We start from the raw sequence: 23269 nt of genomic DNA, 5'->3' as shown, positions 1-23269 counted from the left end.
AATTGGTATGCAGATGTGCAGAATAAAAGCTGATAAAATTGGAGGCACTCGGCATGTTAGACTCCATCTTTGGTGAGAACAAAATAGTTGGCATTTCAGGTATGCACCATCTGAAGTTTGATGATGGGTTTTCATCTGAAACATTAATTTCTCTGCTCTTTCTATTGATGATGCCTGACCTGTACGTTTCCAATATTCTCTTGGGTTTTCTCCAGCATCTGCAGGTTTTACTTTTTGTATGTAAGGAATAAATTGAGTGTGACTGAGTAGCCACATTGACAAAGGGAGGTGGTGGTGTGGTGGTAATGTCACTGGACTAGTAACCAAGAGGCCCAGCCTAATGTTCTTGGGATTTGGATTCAAATCCCACCATGGCAGCTGGTGGATTTAAATTCAGTTAATAAAAATTGAATGCTGGAATCAGTAACGGTGACCATAACAACTAATAATAATCTTTATTAGTGTGACAAGTAGGCTTACATTAACACTGCAATTATGTTACTGTGAAAGTTCCCAAGTCGTCACACTCTGGCACCTGTTCGGGTACATGGAGGTAGAATTCAGAATGTCCAATTCACCTAACAAGCACGTCTTTCAGGAGGAATCCGGAGAACCTGGAGCAAACCCACGCAGACATGGGGCAAAGAAGAAGGGGCAGACTCAGCACAGACAGTGAACCAAGCCAGGAATTGGTCCCTGGAGCTGTGAAGCAACTGTGCCACCACTATCCTCAATTGTTGTAAAAACTAATATCCCTTCTGAAAGGAAATCTGCCATCCTTACTTGGTCTGGTTTGCATGTACCTCTAGACGCACGCGACGTGTTTGACACTTAACAACCAAATGCCCTCGCAAATCACTCCATTCATGGACAATTATGGTGGGCAATATAGGTTGGTCTTGCTAATGTGACCTGCATCCCAGGAGTGGGCAACTATTTTGAATTCTGTTTGCCTGTTAATAGAATTTGGTTTATGATGTTTGCATAATTGAAATTCAACATTCAAAACTTGGTGACGGTGGTCCAGCAATATCTGACGTTAGCGAAGGAAAAAAACTGTATTTCTAAAGCTTCAAAATGATGTCACCAGACATATATTTCTATGTTGTTTTGATTCTGCAAGGCAGTATGATCCATGATATTTAAAATATACTATTGAATGAGCCTTTGGCTTTTCCACAGAATAAGTACTTTAGTTAGTTTGTTGGTTCACTCATCTCGGCATAAGTGACCTCCCACTCACATTGGATCTGATTTAATTTTGGTAACAATGGCGGTATTATAAATGGTTTGGTAACAAGGTCAATAGCATGCAGGAGATATGAAACCGTCAAACAAAATATTCTGTTTGTAAGGAAAAATTACATTTATTTCTTTTTGAAATTTACAGTCTTCTGTGTCAGGTGATGCCAGCTGTGTGGATGAGATTCTGAAGGTACGTCCATTATGATTATAGATGTTAGTACATCTTTCGCCTTTACTCCTGCCATTTTTATTTTTTCCCCTTTCCCTTTGCTCCCTCCTCTCCCCGAGGTACTGACTTATTCAAGGCAATCGTGCTGCTGTGGTATGATATCACAGATACTGGAAACATTTGGTATCATGGATCAGTGCCTGATTTCATGGTGTGGTTAATTATAACCAAGACCAGTCCTGTGCTCACACAATTGCTTTACATGCATGTGCATTGGGTAGGCGATAAGGAGCAGTAAACCTTGCTGATATTTTCCCTCATCGATGCTAAGGCCAATTGCAGTGTTTCCCTGCTGCTGAATTTAGCACATAGTAGGGGTCAAACTTTGCATAATCCTGGTCTGTATGACTCATTACATTGCAGGTGATGCTTTTATCTACTTTCGTTGCAAGGGTAATCATGTGAATTCCAATCTTGCCATCGGTTTTGCAAAAGCAACCCCAGAGGACACAGTTGTAATACCTACTGAATCTATTTTCTAAATGGTTTGCTATTGCTTTGCAGTAGCAATAGTTATTGTAGGTTTTCTTCCTATTTTTCTAAACTGAGTTTTCTCAATTAACTGAAGGGGGTGCCGGATACGGGGATTATTCAAATGTTGTGTCCTTAATTCAGGTTTGCACTAAATACTAAAAACAAAACATTACTTTGAGGCTTCATGCCTCTATAGCACCATACGAAAAAGGACTATTTATAACCACCACATTTTATACAGTACAGTACAAAGAGCAAGAGAGCAGCGTGTGCAATCTGGATATGACAGACAACAAAGTGTGATGGAGATTGTAGTTTCCAAGGTGGGACCTGGTTTTGAGGTCCTGCCTGATTTTGGAACAACGGCTAAGGGATCCGGTACCTGTTTTAAAAAAAAAAAAAAAATTAATTGAGCTTCATTTGCAATGAAGTCTGTGGAATTGAAAGATAGTGACAATGTAGTAATGGAGGAACTACCTTTAGTTTGTTAGTCAATCCCCTGTGGCATTATATATGAGAAGTCACAGACCAAATGCAATATTTGATTGAAGTGCTGTTAGAAGGTGGAGATTATTTGCCCAGGGTGCACAATGTGATTCAGTCCCCACCTTTTAAAAAATATTCTGTTAATTTATAAATCCCTTGTAAATGCTGATGTCCCTTGGGGTCAAGAATTACAAAAATGCACAATCCTTTGAATGAAGAATTTTCTCCTCCTCTCAGTCCCAAATGATTGGCCGTGCTCCAATGTTTAAGGTTTCTTGACCATAGGAGCAATCTCTGCCTACCCTATCAAACCCCTTCAGAATTTGTAGGTTTCAATGAGATTGTGTCTTATTCTAAATTCTAGAGAAGATTGGATTGGATTGGATTTGTTTATTGTCACGTGTACCGAGGTACAGTGAGAAGTATTTTTCTGCGAGCAGCTCAAACAGATCATTAAGTACATGAAAATAAAATAAAAAGAAAATACATAATAGGGCAACACAAGGTACACAATGTAAAACCGCATCGGGTGAAGCATACAGGAGTGTAGTATTAATTAGGTCAGCCCATAAGAGGGTCATTTAGGAGTCTAGGCCCAATTTTTCCCAATCAGGTTCTGTTTCCATAAAACTTGTATACGTTGCCTGTTGATTAGGATTTACTATTGAATCATCTGTTATGGAATAAAATTCTGACCCATTGTACACTGTGTGCTGTAGGAAATGACTCACTCCTGGCCACCACCTTTGACAGCAATTCATACCCCGTGCAAGGCTGAGCCATCAAAATTTCCATTTCCAACAAAGGTGGGTATCTGTGTTTACCTCTACAGACATGGAATTTTTAAAACTGGGGTCAAGAGAAGAGTACAAGAACAGTGGAATTGGTGTGATGTAGGAAGGAAATATTGTAGCTGTGAATCCGAGATGTGGGAGAAGAAAAGGAGCTGATCAGTGTGAGAGAAAAAGAAGAAATGTCTAAGGACAAGCACACTACAAGAGTGAGGAAGGCATTGCAGAGGAATTCACAAAGGAAGGGAACCTGAGTATCTTTGTATCCTTTGAGTAGAAAAAAATGTACCTGCAATCTACCAAACCACTTTAAACTTAATTCTAAAATTTGGCACATTACACGTTGATGCATTTCATCGCTGACCGCATTGATTATTTGAACAAATGGAAATTCATTCCTGTGATGAGAATTTCAAATGCATCGGCAAATTGAATATTTCCACTAATACACTACTAAGAGGAACCTGTGATTATGTACGGACATCAGTTTGTATTTAAGATGATGCATTCATTTTGCAGATAATCTGAAAGTACATTTACTAGCTAGCTAGAGGAACTATTTGCATCTCTTGTAATTTGAATATCACTACAATTTGGGATTAACCTTGGTGTGTTTCTTTCTCTCTTTTTCCATTTCCTTTTGTGTTCATGCTGCATTTGATCCTTTTTTGACCTGTAGCTGTTCTTCTCCACCCCACTAACTAGATTCTTGTCCCTACCGAATTTGTATTTTAATGTTTTTTAGGGTTTATTTTCTCTGGTTAAAGTTTAATTAACTGATTTTGGTGAGTGGAAAGTTCATTGAACTGAGTTTGAATGAAAGAGGTCCTAATTGTGAGTAAATTTAAGAAGCTACTTCCAGCACTGTTTTACAGCATGTATTGTGATTAAAAGTCCTACAGAATATGTACATGATCTTGCAGGTAAAGTGCACTATGAAAATTTCCTAAATGTCAATGGATTTTAGAGACCTATTTTGTTCAAAATTTGTATAGTCAGCGGAACATCTGTGGTTGCAGGAGAAGGTCGTTCCATTTCCAAACCTGAAGTGACCATTTTAGTTGCAGTATATTTCACATCTATTATCTTTTACTTTTTTAGGAATCTCAGCATGTTAACTACAGTGTACCAGGGCAGAGTAAGTATTTAAAGTTATTTAAACTCGGATATTTAATAATTTATCCATATTATTTTAGTCTTCGTTACATGGTGTGATGGTCCTGTAAGTAGAAAATTACATGCCATCCAATTTGCTGATGGTCACAACATGGAAGATCCTCTTTCACCATAATCTAAATAAATATTATATACTTAGTCATGGCACACCAACAATGTTTCTGGCTCTATGAAAAGGTAATGACGAGCAAAGGCAATTATTTCGAACACACAAATTGCAGTTGCAGAATAACCCTAGAGAAACACAATCATGCCCTACCAGTGAATGAACTGAATTTACTTAACGTTAGCTGGACATTTTTAATCTTCGAAAGAGACACCAAACCGTAAAAGAATAACTCATTGTTATATAAAAGCTTTATAAAATAGTGCACACTATGCTTTTATCTTTAGCACTAAATTCTAATGCTATTTTGTGAATATTTTTTCGTGTAATTGCAATCAGCAAATGCCACCATTATCCATTTATTGAATACTTATAGCAGGTGTCAAAATTCTACCATGTACTTGCATATACTTCCGAGTACTTCCATGGGAACCCACTCTTCCTTTTAAAATTTTGTCACAAAATAAAACATATATTCACTACCCATGTGCAGTGATTTTAGAAACGAAATTATCTTGATCGTTAACAGTTGCCCATATCTATTTACAACTGTCAGGCTACATTTAGATTGCAAGGATAATTTGTCTTCAGAATCTGATGAGTCTTTTATTCCAAGTCGGGTTGGCAGCATATCTCATGGTCAGGTGCAGACTTGGTTCTGCAGTGCCCACATTTGGAAAGGCTGTCTGGTGAATGCCCAGGAAAAGTAGGCACTCCTTTACTGCAGGTAGGAAAAATTAGAGGTCAAGTAATTAAGGGACTTTGACAAAGAGTCATCGGACTCGAAATGTTAGCTCTTTTCTCTCCCTACAGATGCTGGCAGACTTGCTGAGATTTTGCAGCATTTTCCCGTTCGTAATTAAGGGACTGCTTTAACATGCCTAAAGGGCAATAGTTAGCAAAGAGCTGATCACTGATGAAGTGCGAGGTAATCAAGTGATTGGAACAGACAAAATGATGCTAAAATTGAAGTTGGTAGAAGATAATTCTTTTCCATTGGCTGATTGTTAATATCTCCTTATTGATTAAGGATAGTACATGATGGCATAAGATTATTTACCCAGAAATATACCTTTTTCTGTTGGTTGCGAAGAATGCAAAGTGACACTGAAAAGCTATTAATGCGAGTGGTAATTCGGTCAAAATAATAAACACTTTATAATTATTTAATGTGTTATTTACCTTGTTCAAAATCCAAAGAACTAGTATAGTTTAAATGCAAATGTTAAACAAAGCTTGAAAGAAAAAGAGCTTGCATTTATGTAGTACCTTTAACTTCCTCAGAATCTCATGAAGCAGATCAGTTAATTTTATGCTTTTGATGTCTAATTACCATGGTAAGATAAATAGTGACCAGTTTGAGCGCTGCATGGACCCATGAACAGCAGAAATAAATGACCAGAGAAACTGAAATAAAAGCAAAATATTATGAATGCTGGAGATCTGAAATAAAAACTAAGTGCTGGAAACATTCAGTTAACATAAACATTAACACTGTTTCCCTCTCCGCAGATGCTGCCAGGCCTGGGTTTTTCCAGCACTTTCTCTTTTTAGACTAGCCAAATCGATTTAATGGTGTTAATTGAGGGGGAAACGTAGGTTGGGATTTCTTGAATAACCCTCCTGCTCTACTGCACTACTGGTGCTATGTGTTTTATTTAATCTGTATTTAGTCGGGTGAGTCAATTGAGAACCAATTCTTGTTTACAATAATGACCTGGCCAAGAGGCTAACACCACAGCAACAAAAAATACACAACTAAAAGCAATAAAATACAAATTAACAGTGAGAGAATTGACAGTTGACAGCAAGTATCAGTCAAGAGAGCATTAACTCTTCATTGAATGGCATCCATAGTAATCAAATTAGTTATCTTCAGCTTTTATTGTACCTTGTTCCAGTCATTAGCAACTGCAATGAATTGCAACCAAAGACTGCTCACGTTTGAAGCAATCAATTTGATCAAGTTACTTGACCTCTCCATAAAATGTAACAAACTTTTCAAATAGGCAGTTGTTTTCCCTAGCAAGGTTCAATAAATTAACAGAAGCCAGTGGAGTTGGCACCTTGTGTGCAATGAGGGCCAGTTAATTGGGGAGTAGAGGTCACAGTGGTGATTGTGAAACCAGTCACCAGTCACAAATCTAATTGCAGAGTGAAAGAAGATGTCTAACTTACCAAGTGAGGTTTTGGAGGCCATTTTATAAATGAGGTCACCGTATTCAAAAGTGAGCAGGATAAACAACAGTACTATGGCGTATCCGGTAAGTGAGTAAAGCAGGACTTATTGCAATACAGAAAACCGAGTCTAGGCTAAACCTCTGCATGTACAGCAGAGATATGGGAATTAAAAGTCAAAGCATGGTCCAACTAGATTCCAAGATATTTGTAAGTGGAAACTTGCTCCAGTTGAGTTATCCACTGTTAAAATTTTGTGATCATAGGTGGAGTTAAGACATTTTCCTGTTAAACAGTATAAACTTGGTTTCAGTCACGTTTAGCCGAAGGTGAATACGAAAAGATGTCCATTGTACGTTAGCAAAACTGAGTTGCAAATTGTGCAAAACAGAAGGAATGGATGGAACTGCAAATGGATTTGCATAGAGATGGATAAAAGAGCTCCCTGTTACTTAAAGCACATTGTTTACATAAATGGAAAAAAGAGCAGGGTCTAAAATAGAAGTGTTAATGGTATGTAATTGTATTACTCACATTAAGGATATAGAAGTGGGAGGCATTGATTTATTTCAAGTATCTTAAGCACATACCTTTGGGACAAAGGGCGTTGGTTAGGGAGGACGAATAAATTTACAATGTTGCATTCTGTAAATAAATTTAGTATTAAATAAAAGATTGGTTTCCTACTTGTCAGAAAGTTAACTCTATGAATTATTTTTGTCCACCAGCGAGTGCTGTTGTAACTTCTGCCTAATATCTTGGTGGCACTCACAGCACCAGGGATCCGGGTTCAATTCCGTCTTTGGGTGACTGTCTTTGTGGAGTTTGCACATTCTACCCGTGCCTGCATGGGTTTCCTCCGGGTTCTCCAGTTTCCTCCCACAGCCCAAAGATGTGCATGTTAGGTTGATTGGCCATGCTAAATTGCCCCTTCATGGCCAAAGATGTGCAAGTTAACTTGGGTTACGAGGATGGGGTGGGGAGTGGGCCGAAGTAGGGTGCTCTTTCAGAGGATAGGTGCAGACTCGATGGGCCGAATGTCCTTCTGTATTTGTAGAGATTCTACGTTTCTATGTTTTCTGTCTCATCCCAAAGATGTTATCTCTGTCAACACACCTTCCAGAACAAAGAAACATAATCTTAAATTAGGCCTTTTAGGAGTGACATCAGGAAGCACTTTTTCACGCATACGGCAATGGAAATCCAGATCTTTTCTCTCCCACGATGCTGCTTCAGTTCAAAACCAAGATCAATAAATATTTGGGTGGAGGGTATGAGGTCTGGAACAAAGGCAAGCAAAATTGTGCCAAGATACAAATCAGCCTTGATGTAGCTGACTAGCATAACAGTTGAATGACCACCGATTATGTATGTTTCCTTCAGTATTACATTCAAGTACTAACCTAATATATGTGCTTAAGTCTCTGAAATGGACGGTGAATCCTCTACCTAATTTGGAAGGATGTTGCCACCGAGCCAACATTGACACTCCTTTTTCCAAAACTTTTCCTGTATTATCCAACTATTAAATTTCCCTTGCTTAATTCCACTCATCAGTATGATAGACAAATTCCTCCAGAAATAAATTTTCGAATTCTAAAGCCATTGGGCTGGATTCTCAGTTCCTGAGCCTAAGTGCTGACACCAGCGAAAGATCCATGGAGTTCCATGTCAGAAAAATCATCGCAACACCTACAACGATTCCGCTACCAGTGAGGGGCTAGCACCGGCGCCGCGTGGAACACCTAAAGAACAGTGGGGGAATCGCCGGGTCCGTGATGGACATGCACAGGGCTGACAAGCTGCAGCCGATTGCGTCCAAAAAGATGGCCCTGGTTCAGCTGCACCATGTCCCCATCCACCCTGACCCCACAACCTATCACCTGGCTGCCTCCAACTACTCGGCCCAGCGGAGGTGGATCATTGTATGTAGGCCCGCTTTGAGATGGGAACGTGGTTGCAACTGTGCGCAACATGCATTGCAATGATGCTGCTTTAGAGGGGGCAGAGCACCATGATTCGGCGTCAAACTGGTGCCTGCTGCAATTTCGGTGTCGGGAGCTATTCTCCACTTGATCGCCGTTCCAAATTACGGCGTCGGCCAGCGGCGAATTCCACCCCTTGTCTTTCTGCCTCTTACCCCAGATATTACATTCCCTCACCACTGATTCCAATCCATTCTGGGACCAATGCCAGCTAAATCAAACCGTGTGCAGCCTCAGTGCCTCAACTGAGCACCTAAGTATATATTCTCGACCACACAACGACTGACTACTTCTACCTCAGTTCTAAAACATTGCACATCTCTACCTCAGCGCACTTGCTACTCAAACCGTGTTCAGAATTGTCACTTTATGATTGACTATTCCAAGGTTTCCTGGCCAGCCTCTTCTCCCTCACCCTTCATAAACTTAAGCCCATCCAAAACGCAACCTCTGCTCGCTCACCCATCATCCCTACTTTCAATTACCTACTTTGCCTTCATCATGTTTCCTGTGTACAGTCAAATTCCTTATTGGCCTTGCGCACCACCCCCCTCATCTTTGTAGCTTCCTTCAGTCTAAATTTATGAGGGCACTACAGTCCAGCTCTGGTCTCCTACACATTCTCCACTTCCATCCCTCCCCCATTGATCTCTCGGCCATTAGTTGGCCAAAGCTCAGGAATTTCTTAATTAAACCCCAGTTTCCTACAACCTTTATCCATGCAAGTCCATAGAATTCCGTGCAGAAGGAAGCATTCAGCACCCATCAAGTCTGCACCGATCCTCTGAAAGCTCACCCTACCTAGACCCACTCCGCTGTCCTATCCCCGTAACCCTAACTGACCACACTTGAGCACCCGGGTGAAACCCACGCAGACACAGGGAGAATATGCAAACTCCACACAGTCGCCCAAGGCCGGAATTGAACCTGGTCCCCTTGAACTGAGAGGCAACAGTTCTAACCATTGTGCCAAATGTGTCTGCCTTCCCCAACTTCCCTTCTCCCTCTTGAATTCAGTGAGTCTTTGCTGAACCATTAAATGTGGGCAGACTGTTTAGCGGATGAATCTGATTCTACCCTTATCCAGTGATTACAGCAGAAAAGGTAGTGATTATCAATGAGAACATTGAAATAATTTTAATCCTGAACCTAGATTACTGAGACCAGTGTAGTGCTTCCAACATTACCCAAATTAAGATCAGTTAATTCAGCATAGAACAAACATTGAACCTGGGACCTACCTAGTCTGTGACTCACATACCCTCTAGGCATGATCTCTCAAGGATTAAGGGAGCCTTTGTCCAGAAGTTGAGTAGAAATCTACTGAATTTAATAGAGGGGCTAAAACTGTTTTCCTAGTGCTTAGAATTATATATTTTTTAATAATGAGATTTTAATTGCAGAGAGATATAATACAACAACAAAATCAACCTCCAATCATCAAGCAAAATGGTAAGTAATTTTCATTTTGCCTAATTTTGGACAAAATTTCTCTGCGCACACTCTTCAGTAATCATGAACACAATCTTTTGTAAGAAGGGTTTTACAACATCAGTGCATTAGAGCACGGAGGAATTCTTGTTCTTTTGGCATATTTTTGACTGAGGAAAATGCTTAACAAAGTGTGCAAATTGCAAGTAAGCCTTGGGCTGGACGAACCAGATTTTCTTGGCTGGTAGCCATCTCAACAGACCAGAACCAGACCAGTTGATCTTGATAATGTGTTTGTCATTTTGGCAACATGTAGGTTGGGAAAATGTAGTCATCCTGGGAAGGTGCATTTAATGATTGTGCAGCCTCTTCAGATTAGAATTGGTCCCTTCCAAATAGTTTTGTATTTGGCTGTTTGGGAAGGATAGAGGCAGATACCAATTTTAAAATGATGAGTAGATAATTCAGATGTGTGAAGTTAGATGATATGAAAAGTAGTTTAAAAGATGTTCAACAGTTTTGTAATTTTACTGATTTCTTAAAATCATTGTTAATATTGTATATTTAAATTTTATTTTTATTATCATACTTTACACATCTATAAATATGACAAAATGCTTCTCTTGTAAAGTTTCAAGTCTTGTAATTATGATGTCAATTAGAATTTCCATTCAATGGCCTTGTCTTCTGGAGTGGACACTTTTGAATAATCAGCTTTATTGTAAAGCAGACCTGTTTACAATTAAAAAAGCATCCCAAGTAAAATAAATGTTCCACTTTAAAAAAATTCCTGTTAATTTACTTTTGTCTTTAAACTCTCCCCGGGTCCGCCCCCCCCCTCTCTCCCCGGGTCCAACCCCCCCTCTCTCCCCGGGTCCGCCCCCCCCTCCCTCCCCGGGTCCGCCCCCCCACTCTCTCCCCCCCTCTCTCCCCCCCCCTCTCCCCCACCCCCTCTCCCCCCCCTCTCTCCCCCCCTCTCTCCCCCCCCCTCTCTCCCCCCCCTCTCTCCCCCCCCCTCTCTCCCCCCCCTCTCTCCCCCCCCCTCTCTCTCCCCCTCTCTCCCCCCCTCTCTCTCCCCCCCCCCTCTCCCCCCCTCTCTCCCCCCCTCTCTCTCCCCCCCCCCCCCCCCCCCCCCCCCCCCCCACTCCCGTCTGTCTTCCCCCACAACTGGTAGTTCCAGTCTGTCGAGGAACTATTTCATTCCCACATCCCCGTTGGGGGGCCCGGAGGTGTACAGTCCCTGGTAGAAGGTCTCAACGGTAGAAGGGGCAGCACGGTAGCATGGTGGTTAGCATAAATGCTTCACAGCTCCAGGGTCCCAGGTTCGATTCCCGGCTGGGTCACTGTCTGTGTGGAGTCTGCACGTCCTCCCCGTGTGTGCGTGGGTTTCCTCCGGGTGCTCCGGTTTCCTCCCACAGTCCAAAGATGTGCGGGTTAGGTGGATTGGCCATGCTAAATTGCCCGTAGTGTCCTAATAGTAAGGTTAAGGTGGGGGGGGGGGGGGAGTTGTTGGGTTACGGGTATAGGGTGGATACATGGGTTTGAATAGGGTGATCATTGCTCGGCACAACATCGAGGGCCGAAGGGCCTGTTCTGTGCTGTGCGGTTCTATGTTCTAAATGCCCGATTGACATCCTTTGGCTCTGTTACCTGTCTGCCTCTGCTATCCTTAACCTGTGCTATTTCCTTTGTGGCTGCCTGCTTCCTCAGCTGATGAGCCAATAGGCGGCCAGCCTTGGCTCTGTGTTCATAGAAAGTCCCCCATGTCTCGTAGAGTTGGAACACTGCTTTCCTAGTGGATATCAGGTTAAAGTCCATTTGTAGCTTTTTCCTTTCCGCCAGCAGCCCTGTGGTCAGGGCCTTGGAGTATTTTCTGTCGACTTCCAGAATGGAGTCCACTAGCTGTTGCCTGGCCACCCTCTCTTCCCTATCTCTGCTTGCCTTGAAGGCTATGATCTCTCCTCTAATCACGGCCTTTTGTGCCTCACAAAACGTGGAGGGCGAGACCTCCCTGTTTTGATTGTTACTAACGTACGACCGGTGCCCCTTCCAGGACACTGCTGACAATGACGTACCGTCTCCCTGGGTCCATAACTGTCTTGGTTTCTGTAAACCTTGTCCTCTTGCTAATTAATATTGCTATTGGTATGCATATGTAACAATTTAAGTCACTATCAATCCTGTGCAATGTGCAGAGCAGTATCCTCTGTCTTTAATTGATTTATTTGCTGGATTGACTGGAGGCCAGAATTTCAGTAAAGTTGACCTTGGTTAAGCTTATCTCCAGATAAATGTAAATCCAGATTCACAACAATATTTGACAATCATGACACACCAAGGGCTATTCTGATATAAAAGACTTCCATTTAACGTCACGTCCGTGCCTGCGTTGTACCAATGTGTCATGGATCAAATGCTAAGCAGACTAGAAGGAGTCCAGTGCTACCTAGACGACATCTTAGTTACTGAATAAAATGAAGAGCAGCTTCAAAATTTAGATGCTGCACTCCAGAGACCATAGTACATTAAGGGCGACAAGTGTAGAAGGATGAATGTGAGTCCTTCAAATCTTCTATTGAATGCCTGGGGTACATCATTGATAAAAAGGGACTACAAAATTTGCCTTCAAAAGTAAAAGCCAAATCTGAGACACCTGCACCTCCAAACGTAAATCAACTTTGATCATTTTTGGGCTCATTAAACAATTATGGATGGTTTACTATTCTCAAGCCTTTACATAAGTTATTGTTTCAAAACTGAAAATGGGTGGATCAATGTGTGGAGGCCTTCGTACAAGCTAAAGAGACACGACTAAAGTCCTGACCCAATTTGATCTGAAGTTACTCTTGTAATTGTAATTGGCATGCAACGTTTCACCTTATTGGGTGGGAGCAGTGGTTTCTCACATAATGCCCAATGGTATCATTTCCATCAAGATCCTTGAAGAAAGCATAAATTAACTATGCATAGAAAGAGAAGGAGCTCTGGGCTTCTAAAGGGGAATGGATTCCAACACATTCAATCCACTCCTCATTATCCTCCCACTCATGGGCTGGTTGAAAGATTTATACAGACAGTGAAGTCTTCAGATAATATGTGAATTTGCGAAATGAAATGTGGCCTATTGTCACTCACAAGTTGTTCAGGGTAACTAAATCTTACAAATATCTCAATCGCTCATTGAAAGTATCTCATGAGCAAGAATCATTGTCAAAACGATTAAGCCAATTCCTGATGACATACAGGAATACATCACATTCAACAACCCAAAGTTCTCTGACATTACTCATGGTAAAACATCAGTTACACGCAGCATTTGATCTGCTAAAGCCGCCTAAGATGAAATAAATAATTGAGAGGAAACAACAAAGTCAGGTTTCGCGATGTGAGAACAAAGCTAAACACAGTGTTTTTCTGAAAGGTCAGGCGGTAATTGTCAAGGAACTATGAGAAGTGGATACCTGCCATCGTCTTAGCATAGACAGGACCAGCCTCCTGTACGGTTCAAATTCGGAACGGTGTACTGTGGAGCAGACACGCTGATTACCTTTAATCATCTAGAATTAGTTTGCCAGAGGCAGTCAACCGAGGGTCTGCAACCTGCAACAAACTGTGACAAGTGAAGAGCTAGACATTCCTGACAACCTGACAATACCAGTTGAGAGTGTTTCAACACGAGGTCAATCTGCAAATACAATGTTGGCTCCGTGTTGAGACTACTATGGACGACGTCTAAACGAAACCAAAAAACATCATAGATTGCAGTCAACAAAAAATGCAGGTGCCTGAGGTGCGCAGGCAACCACACAATTGACTGTAGTGTTTATAAATTTTTCATATTGTAAATTTTGATTGTTACCGTTATATTGTGTTTCATTGCAGGAATTTCCTAATGTAAAGGGGGAGGAAAGTGTTTTGCATTCATGTTTGTTCATACTTGGAACAAGGTCATTTTAAGAGTCTGATCACATGACATATTAATGACATCATCGGCTGTTTGATCGGCAATTGGGCAGTCTGTCTTTACAGTCTGTTGAGGGAACACCTTTCCAATAAAGCTCGTGTTTGTTTGTACCTTATCCTGCATATCTATCTTGTAAAAATACCACAACACTAGTTAGACCTCAGCTGGTAATTGTGTAGAGATCTGGGCACCACATGATAGGAAAGATGTGAATGCATTGGAGAGTGCAGAAGAGGTTTTGCAAGAGAGGTTCCAGGGTTGAGAAACTTCAGTTATATGGGAATATATTAGAGAGATCGGTACTGTTCTCCTTTGAGAGAAGAAGGCTGAGAGGAGATTTGATAGAAATATTCCAAATCGTGCGGGGGCTGGACAGGGTAGATGGGGAGAAACTGTTCCCCTTGTAAAATGATCAAAACCAAATGGCCACCTCCTGCATCGTAACGATTCTGTGAAATGCTACATGAGAAATGGAAATGTATTCGAATAGTTTCTTCCAATTGTTCTTTTCCCTACTCTTGTGATCGGGATTGAAAATTTGCATTGTGCGAATCTGTCATCACTTTCTTGTACACAACTTCCTTTGCATTTCTCATCATGTGATCTATATTAATCATGGGCTTCAGGAGGGGTTATTGGGTTACGGGGATAGGGTGGAAGTGAGGGCTTAAGTGGGTCGGTGCAGACTTGATGGGCCGAATGGCCTCCTTCTGCACTGTATGTTCTATGTTCAGGCCATTCAAAATTTAAATGTGTCTAAACTTGATAATGCAATTGAATGAAAATGGTGTTTGAGAGTGCAGCTGCTAATATCTTGTTGGGGAAGAGGAAATGCGTATTGCTGAAAGCCAGTCAAGTGATTCCAATGTAATAACAGATCAGGAGGATCTCTCGAACAGCGAAAGGGCAAATGCAGCGTGACGTTGAGCTGTGCAAGTGTCAGCTTCAATCCGAAGCCTGCTGGCAGTAGTTGTTGAAGTGCCCATTATTTCAGACTGTAGAGTATTCCAACAAGCCATGATCCCTGTTACACTGCCCCATGTTCAATTCTTAATCAGTGCTGCATTTATTGATCCCTATTGTGGACTTGATGTACCAAATGGTCGCCTCCTGAGTTGTGATAATATGACTACCCAATAGACACGAGAACAGTGAGGTCATCACTAAGCAAGTTAAGATGTCTCCTGTGAATAAATTCACAAAAGAACAAGAAAATTGCTAGAGGCCTGCCAGATGGATGTATTCTGCTTTAAAATAACTAACTTATTTGTTACAATCCCAGTTGATATAACTTGACGGGAAGATTCCAGAATGATACCCTGGCTTAAAAGACCATAACTTTTATTATTTTTAATGAAACATGGAGGAACCGAATCACAGGATCACTAATTAGTTTTAGCAGCGAGGACAAAACATTTTTTAAACATGAAAAAATTAGACTGATACAATACACCTTGGCTTAACAATTACACATAGGTTTTAGGATTAACACTGATTAGAAAGTGTGTCTTGATCGTCAACGGGCTCATTAACACCAAGCCCCTTTTAAGCACACAAGATGAGTGTGGGCAAATTCACTTTAGATTCTGAACCCCAAGTGAATGTTTGTGGATGTGTCCTCAGAATCTCTCCAAATGATTGCCACGTGAGAGTTTCCAAGCTCCACTCCCAAAAACATATTTTAAAATCTTCTCATAATAATGCTTTCCATTAGCGGATTGCATTTCAAAATTCAGACTAGGTTTTCCAAATGACACTTTTAAACAAAGCTTCTGCTCCACTTTTACCAATGAATCCAATCCAGGATTTTACACCAACCTCTTCAGGATTTATTTGTTTTGACTACTGTGTAAACTGGTCACAATTGCTTTAACTCTCGATTCCCAGGTTGTATTAAAATGGAAAAAATGTTTTGTCTACCCCTGAGATACGCTGTTCCACCTTAAAATCTAGTTACTGCAGTTGTCTCTTTAACTCTGAACACATTGTATACTCTTCCATGAATTCTTCTGAACAATTCTTGGTCTCTGTTCTCTGAATCTCAAAAATGTTCTTTCTGACCCAATACCCTCATTATCTAGATTGCACCTTGTTCCTTAAGAAGCTTGCAGTCCAGTTTCTGACAGAGTTGATGTTCACTCCCCAGTGTCTTGTCTCCAACTGCCCACATTCAACTTACCCGTACAAGCTTCTCTACCTTACAGCATCCCAGTTGCTAAGTAACACCCATATGCCTTTTATTTATTCTTCATGCTATAGCCGTCTCTAAAGCGCAATAGAAGCACAGTTGGAGCTGAACAAACCCCCACACGTGCAAACACCTTTGTCCAACATGAATCTAACTATAGGCCAGGCACAGAAATATTTAGTTAAACATAATTAAAACAATGCCTTATTTCTTAATGTTTACCAATACAATAATAAATCTCTTAAAGCTACCTTTGTTTACTACAAGTTTAACAGTAAACCGAATCATTATCTAAGTGACACCCTCCTTTTCCAAAACAATTTGCCCCTCAATTTTGCGAACCTCACCTGGGCAGCCTGATGATGTGCTATGGAGCTCTGAGGATTCTTTGATATTCCAACAACCAGTATACTCCAATGTAACCTGTGATAGATGCCACATTAATATTTTATTGCTCCTAGGTTTACAGTCCTCAATTCCATTTTTATTAAGTATTTAGTACATTAGTAACTTCAATAACTGAAATGGCACAAGGATTGCACAGGGAACAGCAAGAACTAGAAACAAAAAAATTTCAATATCATAATTGAGACCGAGTTGATTTGGTTTTCATATATTTAAAATCATGCAGTTCAGCAATATTGGCTTGTAGGTAAAATGTGCTCTTGGCTGAACAGATGTTTCCTTTTGGAACTGAAGAGAACAGAAATAGTGTTGTGTAGCTTTTTACTTTTGTTAAAGCTACTCAAGTTTCAAAGACACCAAAAATTCATGAAATAATGCTTAGATACCAAATATAATAGTGTAATAACAGTATCGTTTAAAGACTTCTTTCTTTTTAAATAGCTCAGAAACTGACCAGACTGCTTCAAGGTAAGTCAACCTGCATGGAGTTTTCATTTGAGTTTGTGCGGTATACAGTATGTTTGTTGCAAAGTTTTACTTTGGTGCTTGTACCAGAGTTGCAAATGATGGGCAGGCTCCATACTTTATGCTGTTCTTTCTCCATTGCCTCAAGAGCTAGGTAGGTCACTTTCCCAACTTCTAAAGTACGTGTTCGGGTTTCGCCTGCAAGGTGGTTGGGTAGTGCAGATCATATCGTGGTATTGATGGACGTTTTGGCGACTAAACATTACAGTTGTCTAATCTGTCTCCTTTGAGAATATTTCCTACTCTAGTCATTACTAGGTTCTGAAACTGTTTGAGATGAGTTTTCCAGGGAATGCTGTTACACCATGGTCCTGCGTTGGCCATCAAGCTGAGGGGATCGTACCACCTCCTTGACCTAAGTTAATCTAACAGTGCAGAACCACCACTGTCTTTTACTTTTTCTTGGGTTTTTTTGCCTCTCCTCACTCATGCTACTGAATGTTATGCCGTGTTAGTGGAAGTGGCGTTTTAGATGGCCTATTATTTATACAAGTGAACCTTTTCAAACAAGAGCATCGGGTTTTCTTGGCTATCGTTAGCCTATCAAGCAATACCATAGAAATGTTAACCACCGTGAAAGGGCATTCAACCAATTGTCTGCGCCGGCTGAAAAATAATAGCCGCTCATTCTAATCCCACCTTCCAGCGCCCAGTCTATGGCCTTCAGGTGCAGCACTTCAGGTGCAAATCCAGGCACCTTTTAAATTAGTTGAGAGTTTCTGACTCAACCACCAATTTGGGCAGCGAATTCCAAGCATCTACCACCTAATATCTCCCCTAGTCCTTCTACCAATCACCCTAAATCTCTGCCCACCAGTAATTGACCTCTCTACTTGGGGACCTTGCCAAGCCTATCAAGGCTCCAATAATTTTGTTTACTTGAATCTAGTCACCCCTAGGCATCCTATGTTCTCATCTAAGGAAACCAACCTGAGTGTTCCGAATTTCCTGCAATTTTACAGCTGGCAACATTCTTGTACATCTCTTCTATGCTCTCTCCAGACCATTTATGTTATTTGTGTTGAGGTGTGCATGGGGTGTTTGTGGTGGGGGGGGGGGGGTTCAGTGCACGGGTTGGTGGGGGTGTGGCTGTTGAGGGGGATGCGTTTGTAGGTGTGGAGAGGTGTCAAGGCAGCTTCAATTTATGGGGTCATGGAGGTAAGCACAAAAGCTGGATGAGTGGCTGCGGTGGGGTGGGGAAGCTCCAAAATGATGACAATTGGGTCACGTTTCCTTTTATCCCATCCGATGTTTAATTCAAATCTACTAAAAATAACATTACTTTGAAATAAATTAAAAGGGGGGCAATTTAAAGCAAGGATCTAATATACATTCAGCACATTAGTCATTGGTTATCCACCTTGACAGCTGCTATTTGTTTTTTTAAATAACTTTAGGATACAGATGACTCAAACTGCAAGAGATTAATTCAATTGACTAATTTGATTTAGATTATTACCTACCAGCAATCATTCAATTTTTCTCTATGCTCCGAAAATATAATTATCTTATACTTGGATCACAACGATATCTAAATTCATTCTGTTTACCATAATGAAGTTAAAGTGAAATGGCTTTTAGATACAACTTCTTTTGTGCAGTTTTTTCCCCCCAGTGAAATGCATTCTATGGAAATGTGGCTTTTATTTTCTGCGAGTGGGTATTTAATTAATTTGTGATTTTGTATTGCTGACGGACAGATTTAACACTTTATTTTTTAAACTTTCTCCCAAACACCCGTTTTGCTCCATTTGCTGTTTGGAGAGAGTTTGCTGAAATAAGAATTTTTGGCCCAAATACAGCTGAAAATTTAGGTCGTGCAGATAAATTTCGAGCAAAAATACTTCCTTCTGGTAATTCTCTTTTCCTTGTGTAGAATGTTGGAAGATGATCTCAAAATTAGCAGCAGTGAAGACAGCGATGCAGACCAGGTTTGCCTTCACTCCAGCATTTGTTTTCTGTGTATGAAAAGTGAAATTGCTTTATTATTGAAATTAACTTGCAATTTATTGATGAATTTGATGCTGGAAAAATATGAAGAAGTTTCTCAATTCTTGAAGAGTTGGCCAAGATTTTTTTTTCCCTGGATGATCTTTTCACTCACCAAAAACTTGAGATATTTGATTGGCAAGAAAGGTTTAGATTTATCAATGATGCTTTGAGTTAACGGAACTAAGAACTACAACTATACATAAAGGATCACATGCAGCAGATGGTAAAGGAACAACAAAGGAATGGAAATGGAAAAAGAAATGTATTAACTATTATGGAATCTATAAGATGATAGGTTGACTTACTTTGCAGCTTTATAAAACAAAAAAAATGGTGTTGTATTTGCAAGTGGAAGTTTTCATTCATTGCCTGCCTTCCTGTAAAGTCAACCCCGAGGCTGAAAGACCATAATGAAAGACCATAAAGGCTGAAAGACCATAATGAAGGAAAACATCCAAGACTGCACTAATCCTGATGGTTTTGCTTTTGGGTCTCAATCTACTAGTACAACTAAAAACAGATTTTTATCGCTATCAAACCAAATATTGTTTTATTTGTAGGTTTTTCAGTCTTATGTAGTTTAATACATCACCCCCAATCTGCGTGCTCAGTGGTTTAATACATGTTTAGTAACATATTTCAGGATATTTTACTGGTTCTATTACTTGTGTACCAAAGTTGGACGTTTGTTTGGGGTGAGCAATTGAACTTACATTGAACCTACATCGCAAAAATATAAATTGTCTGACATAAAATTGACATATCACATCTTTCCAAAGAAAGTTTTGGAATGTGTTTGAAATGGTGTATTCTCGTTTTTGCCTTAATTTTATGAGTATCTTTGTATTTTTCTTTAATTCTAGGATTTGGGGAAACCACCTGCAAGGGCTACTCTTGAAGGGTAGGTAGTAGTTATCTCTGTAATGTAGAAAAGTCATCAAAACATTTGTGTTCCTTCTCCTGTTCTTTATCCATGCCTCCTCACAGTGCACTATTACTGTACCACTTTTTGACTAGGAAGAATGCAGCATAAGGAACCTGAGACAAAGAATTGGGGACATTAGCCTGCACTGAGCAAATTATAACCCTCGGTGTTCACTGTTATCTGATTTATTCTGTGGTTATCATGGCGTATTAATTTGACTGGTAGTTGCATAGGATTCCGCCATTTGGGAATATCATATAAAATATGCCTCCAGAATACTAGCAGTAAATCTAATGAATTACTCTTAATGAATAACTTGGTTTCACAACATGTTATTCACTTGTTAGGACTTTGTGCATAAACATTAAGAATAACTGGAAGCATAATTCTTGCTCCTTTTAGATTACAGGCTTTTTTTGTGGATTAGAATGCAAAAACATCATGCAGCACACGTGGCAGTTACTTGAAATTAGAAGTAGAAACATGGTAATATATTTAATGGAGGGATTTTACACATTTGGTTAATAATAGATGGTGTTTGGTGCAGCTTGAAAATCTCACTTAAAATTTAATGATGTTGAGATGCTGGTGTTGGACTGGGGTGAGCACAGTGAGAAGTCCTACAACACCAGTTTTAAAGTCCAACAGGTTTGTTTCAAATCACTAGCTTTCAGAGCACTGCTCCTTCCTCAAAGATGCAAGACGGTACTTTGAATGCGAGCATTTGCAGGTAATTAAGTCTTTACAGAGCCAGAGAAAGGGGTCACCTCGGGTTGAAGAGGTGTCAATTGTCTCGAGCCAGGACAGTTGGTAGGATTTCGCAAGCCCAGGCCAGATGGTGGGGGATGAATGTAGTGCGACATGAATCCCAGGTCCCAGTTGAGGCCGTATTCATGTTTGCGGAACTTGGCTATAAGTTTCTGCTCGGCGATTCTGCGTTATCGCGGGTCCTGAAGGCCGCCTTGGAGAACGCTTACCCGAACATCAGAGGCTGAATGCCCTCGTCTGCCTGGCGATTGTCGCGCGATGCCCGTTCATCCGCTGTCGCAGCGTCTGCATGACCATGGCTTGAGACAATTCACACCTCTTCAGGACGCGTGACAACGCAGAATTGCAGAACAGAAACGTATAGCCAAGTTCTGCACACATGAGTACGGCCTCAACCAGGACCTTGGATTCATGTCGCATTACATTCAGCCCCCCCCCCCCCCCCCCCCCCCCCCCCCCCCCCCCCCCCCACCATCTGGCCTGGGCTTGTGAAATCCTACCACGGGCTTTTCACAGTAACTTCATTTGAACCCTACTTGTGACAATAAGCGATTTTCATTTCATTTCATTTTTCAACTGTCCTGGCTTGAGACAATTGACACCCCTTTAACCTGGGGTTATCCCTCTCTCTGTAAAGACTTAATTACCTGCAAATGCTCGCATTCAAAGTATCATTTTGCATCTTTGGCTTTGTCCATATAAATGTTTCTGGAACCTACCTCTTCATTCACCTGAGGAAGGAGCAGTGCTCCGAAAGCTAGTGATTTGAAACAAATCCGTTGGACTTTAACCTGGTGTTGTAAGACTTAAAATTTAATGTTTAACACTGGTGACACGCAAAAATAGGTGACAATGTCCACTTCACATTTTTACATATGAAAATAAGTTGTACTTATTTATTAATTGATGTACCAAATAATTCTTCTTTTTCAGTAGTTCTGAACTTTCCCAGCCAAACAATGAGGTTATGGAACCTCCTAGGGCTGACTCCAGTAGCCACAGTGGGTCTGAAAGTAGTTCTGGATCAGACTCTGAAAGCGAGAGCAGCTCTAGTGACAGTGAGGCGAATGAACCATCATGTATATCTCCTGAGGTATGTTAGGGGATTCATCTTCATGCACCTGTCTGTATAATGTAAGGGTTTACCAGTGACTGGTGCCATTTATATTGCAAAGTGTTCGAAAGGCTGTCATTTTGGTATTGAAGCACTTCTGTTAGCAGTGTTGCATTTATTTGGCACTTCTTGAAACTCCCTTCCTGCTGCACTTTCCCTCTTTATACTTTGATTCATTGTACCAGCAGCAATGAAGAATCATAACACCAATAGTGAATGTACCAATCAAATGCAAGGAAACAACTTATGTGGTGACCAATGCCACTGAAGTGCAGAATTAATAAATATTAATGCTTGTAGTTACTACATGTGCAATAAAGTTACATTAAACAATTTACAAATATGTCCCAAGTTCTTGCAATTGAGTGTAGTAATTTTATTAACATTTTACTACAACCAATCAAACACCTCATCATAAAGGTTTTTGCTTCAACCCAGTTATGTCTCCTTTTCGCTGTAGGAATCCAACTGTATGCATGTATACAGTTTCCACAATTTTCTGCCAAACATCTAACTTTTTCTCCTGCACCTGAAAGACTGTTTATCACATGACAAATTTCTAAACATATTTTGTACAACTGATGACGAAATGCAATTCCGAACTGTTTTCACTTTATTTTCAGGCATCAGCGTTCCCTCAGTTCATCCTACCTTATCCCCTGTCTTGCGGTAGTTAGCTATCAATAGCTGGGGGCGGTACAGTAGCACAGTGGTTAACTCTATTGCTTCGCAGTGCCAGGGACCCAGGTTTGATTCCCTGCTTAGGTCACTGTGCGGAGTCTGCACGTTCTCTCCGGGTGTTCCAGTTTCCTCCCACAAGTCCCGAAAGATGTGCTGTTAGGTGAATTAGACATTCTCAATTCTCCCTCAGTGCACCCGAACAGGCACCGGAGTGTGGCGACTAGGGGATTTGCACAGTAACTTCATTGCAGTGTTAATGTAAGCCTACTTGTGATGCTAATAAAGATTATTATTAGATTAAGACAAATATATATTAATTAATAAGGGCATCGGGTTATGGGGAGGAGGCAGGAGAATGGAGATGAGAAACATATCAGCAATGTTTAAATGCTGGAGCAGACGCGTTGGGCCGAATGGCCTAATTCTGCTCCTGTGTCATATGGTTTATCTAATACTGCCTCACTTTTTCTAGTTGTATGTGTTACTACCATTAATACTCTTACTTACTATCTGCATGCTGGCATAGCAACGAAACTAACTGAATAATTACAGTTGGAACTGAGGACTTAAGGGTTGTGAACACAGGCTGATGCTTTTGAAAAAAAT

At 40.7% G+C, this 23269-nt stretch overlaps 1 protein-coding gene across 5 annotated transcripts in view; it reads left to right on the top strand.

Moving 5' to 3' along the window:
- Nucleotides 1-23269, top strand: part of aff4 (AF4/FMR2 family, member 4) — a 136484-nt gene that overhangs the window by 74967 nt on the left and 38248 nt on the right. For 2 of the 5 annotated variants that reach the window (XM_038796028.1, XM_038796029.1), the window contains exons 5-12: nt 1391-1435; nt 3154-3240; nt 4327-4363; nt 10074-10122; nt 17100-17126; nt 19060-19114; nt 20039-20076; nt 21802-21961. In XM_038796028.1, coding sequence (XP_038651956.1) covers nt 1391-1435; nt 3154-3240; nt 4327-4363; nt 10074-10122; nt 17100-17126; nt 19060-19114; nt 20039-20076; nt 21802-21961 — 498 coding nt within the window. The remainder of the gene's footprint in view (nt 1-1390; nt 1436-3153; nt 3241-4326; nt 4364-10073; nt 10123-17099; nt 17127-19059; nt 19115-20038; nt 20077-21801; nt 21962-23269) is intronic. The other 3 variants (XM_038796030.1, XM_038796032.1, XM_038796031.1) reach the window with 3 other exon arrangements.

Source organism: Scyliorhinus canicula, chromosome 4 (assembly GCF_902713615.1).
Source record: "Scyliorhinus canicula chromosome 4, sScyCan1.1, whole genome shotgun sequence".
Taxonomy (NCBI): domain Eukaryota; kingdom Metazoa; phylum Chordata; class Chondrichthyes; order Carcharhiniformes; family Scyliorhinidae; genus Scyliorhinus; species Scyliorhinus canicula.
The sequence above is the reverse complement of the archived record's forward strand: the minus strand, read 5'-3'. Positions and strand labels throughout refer to the sequence as shown.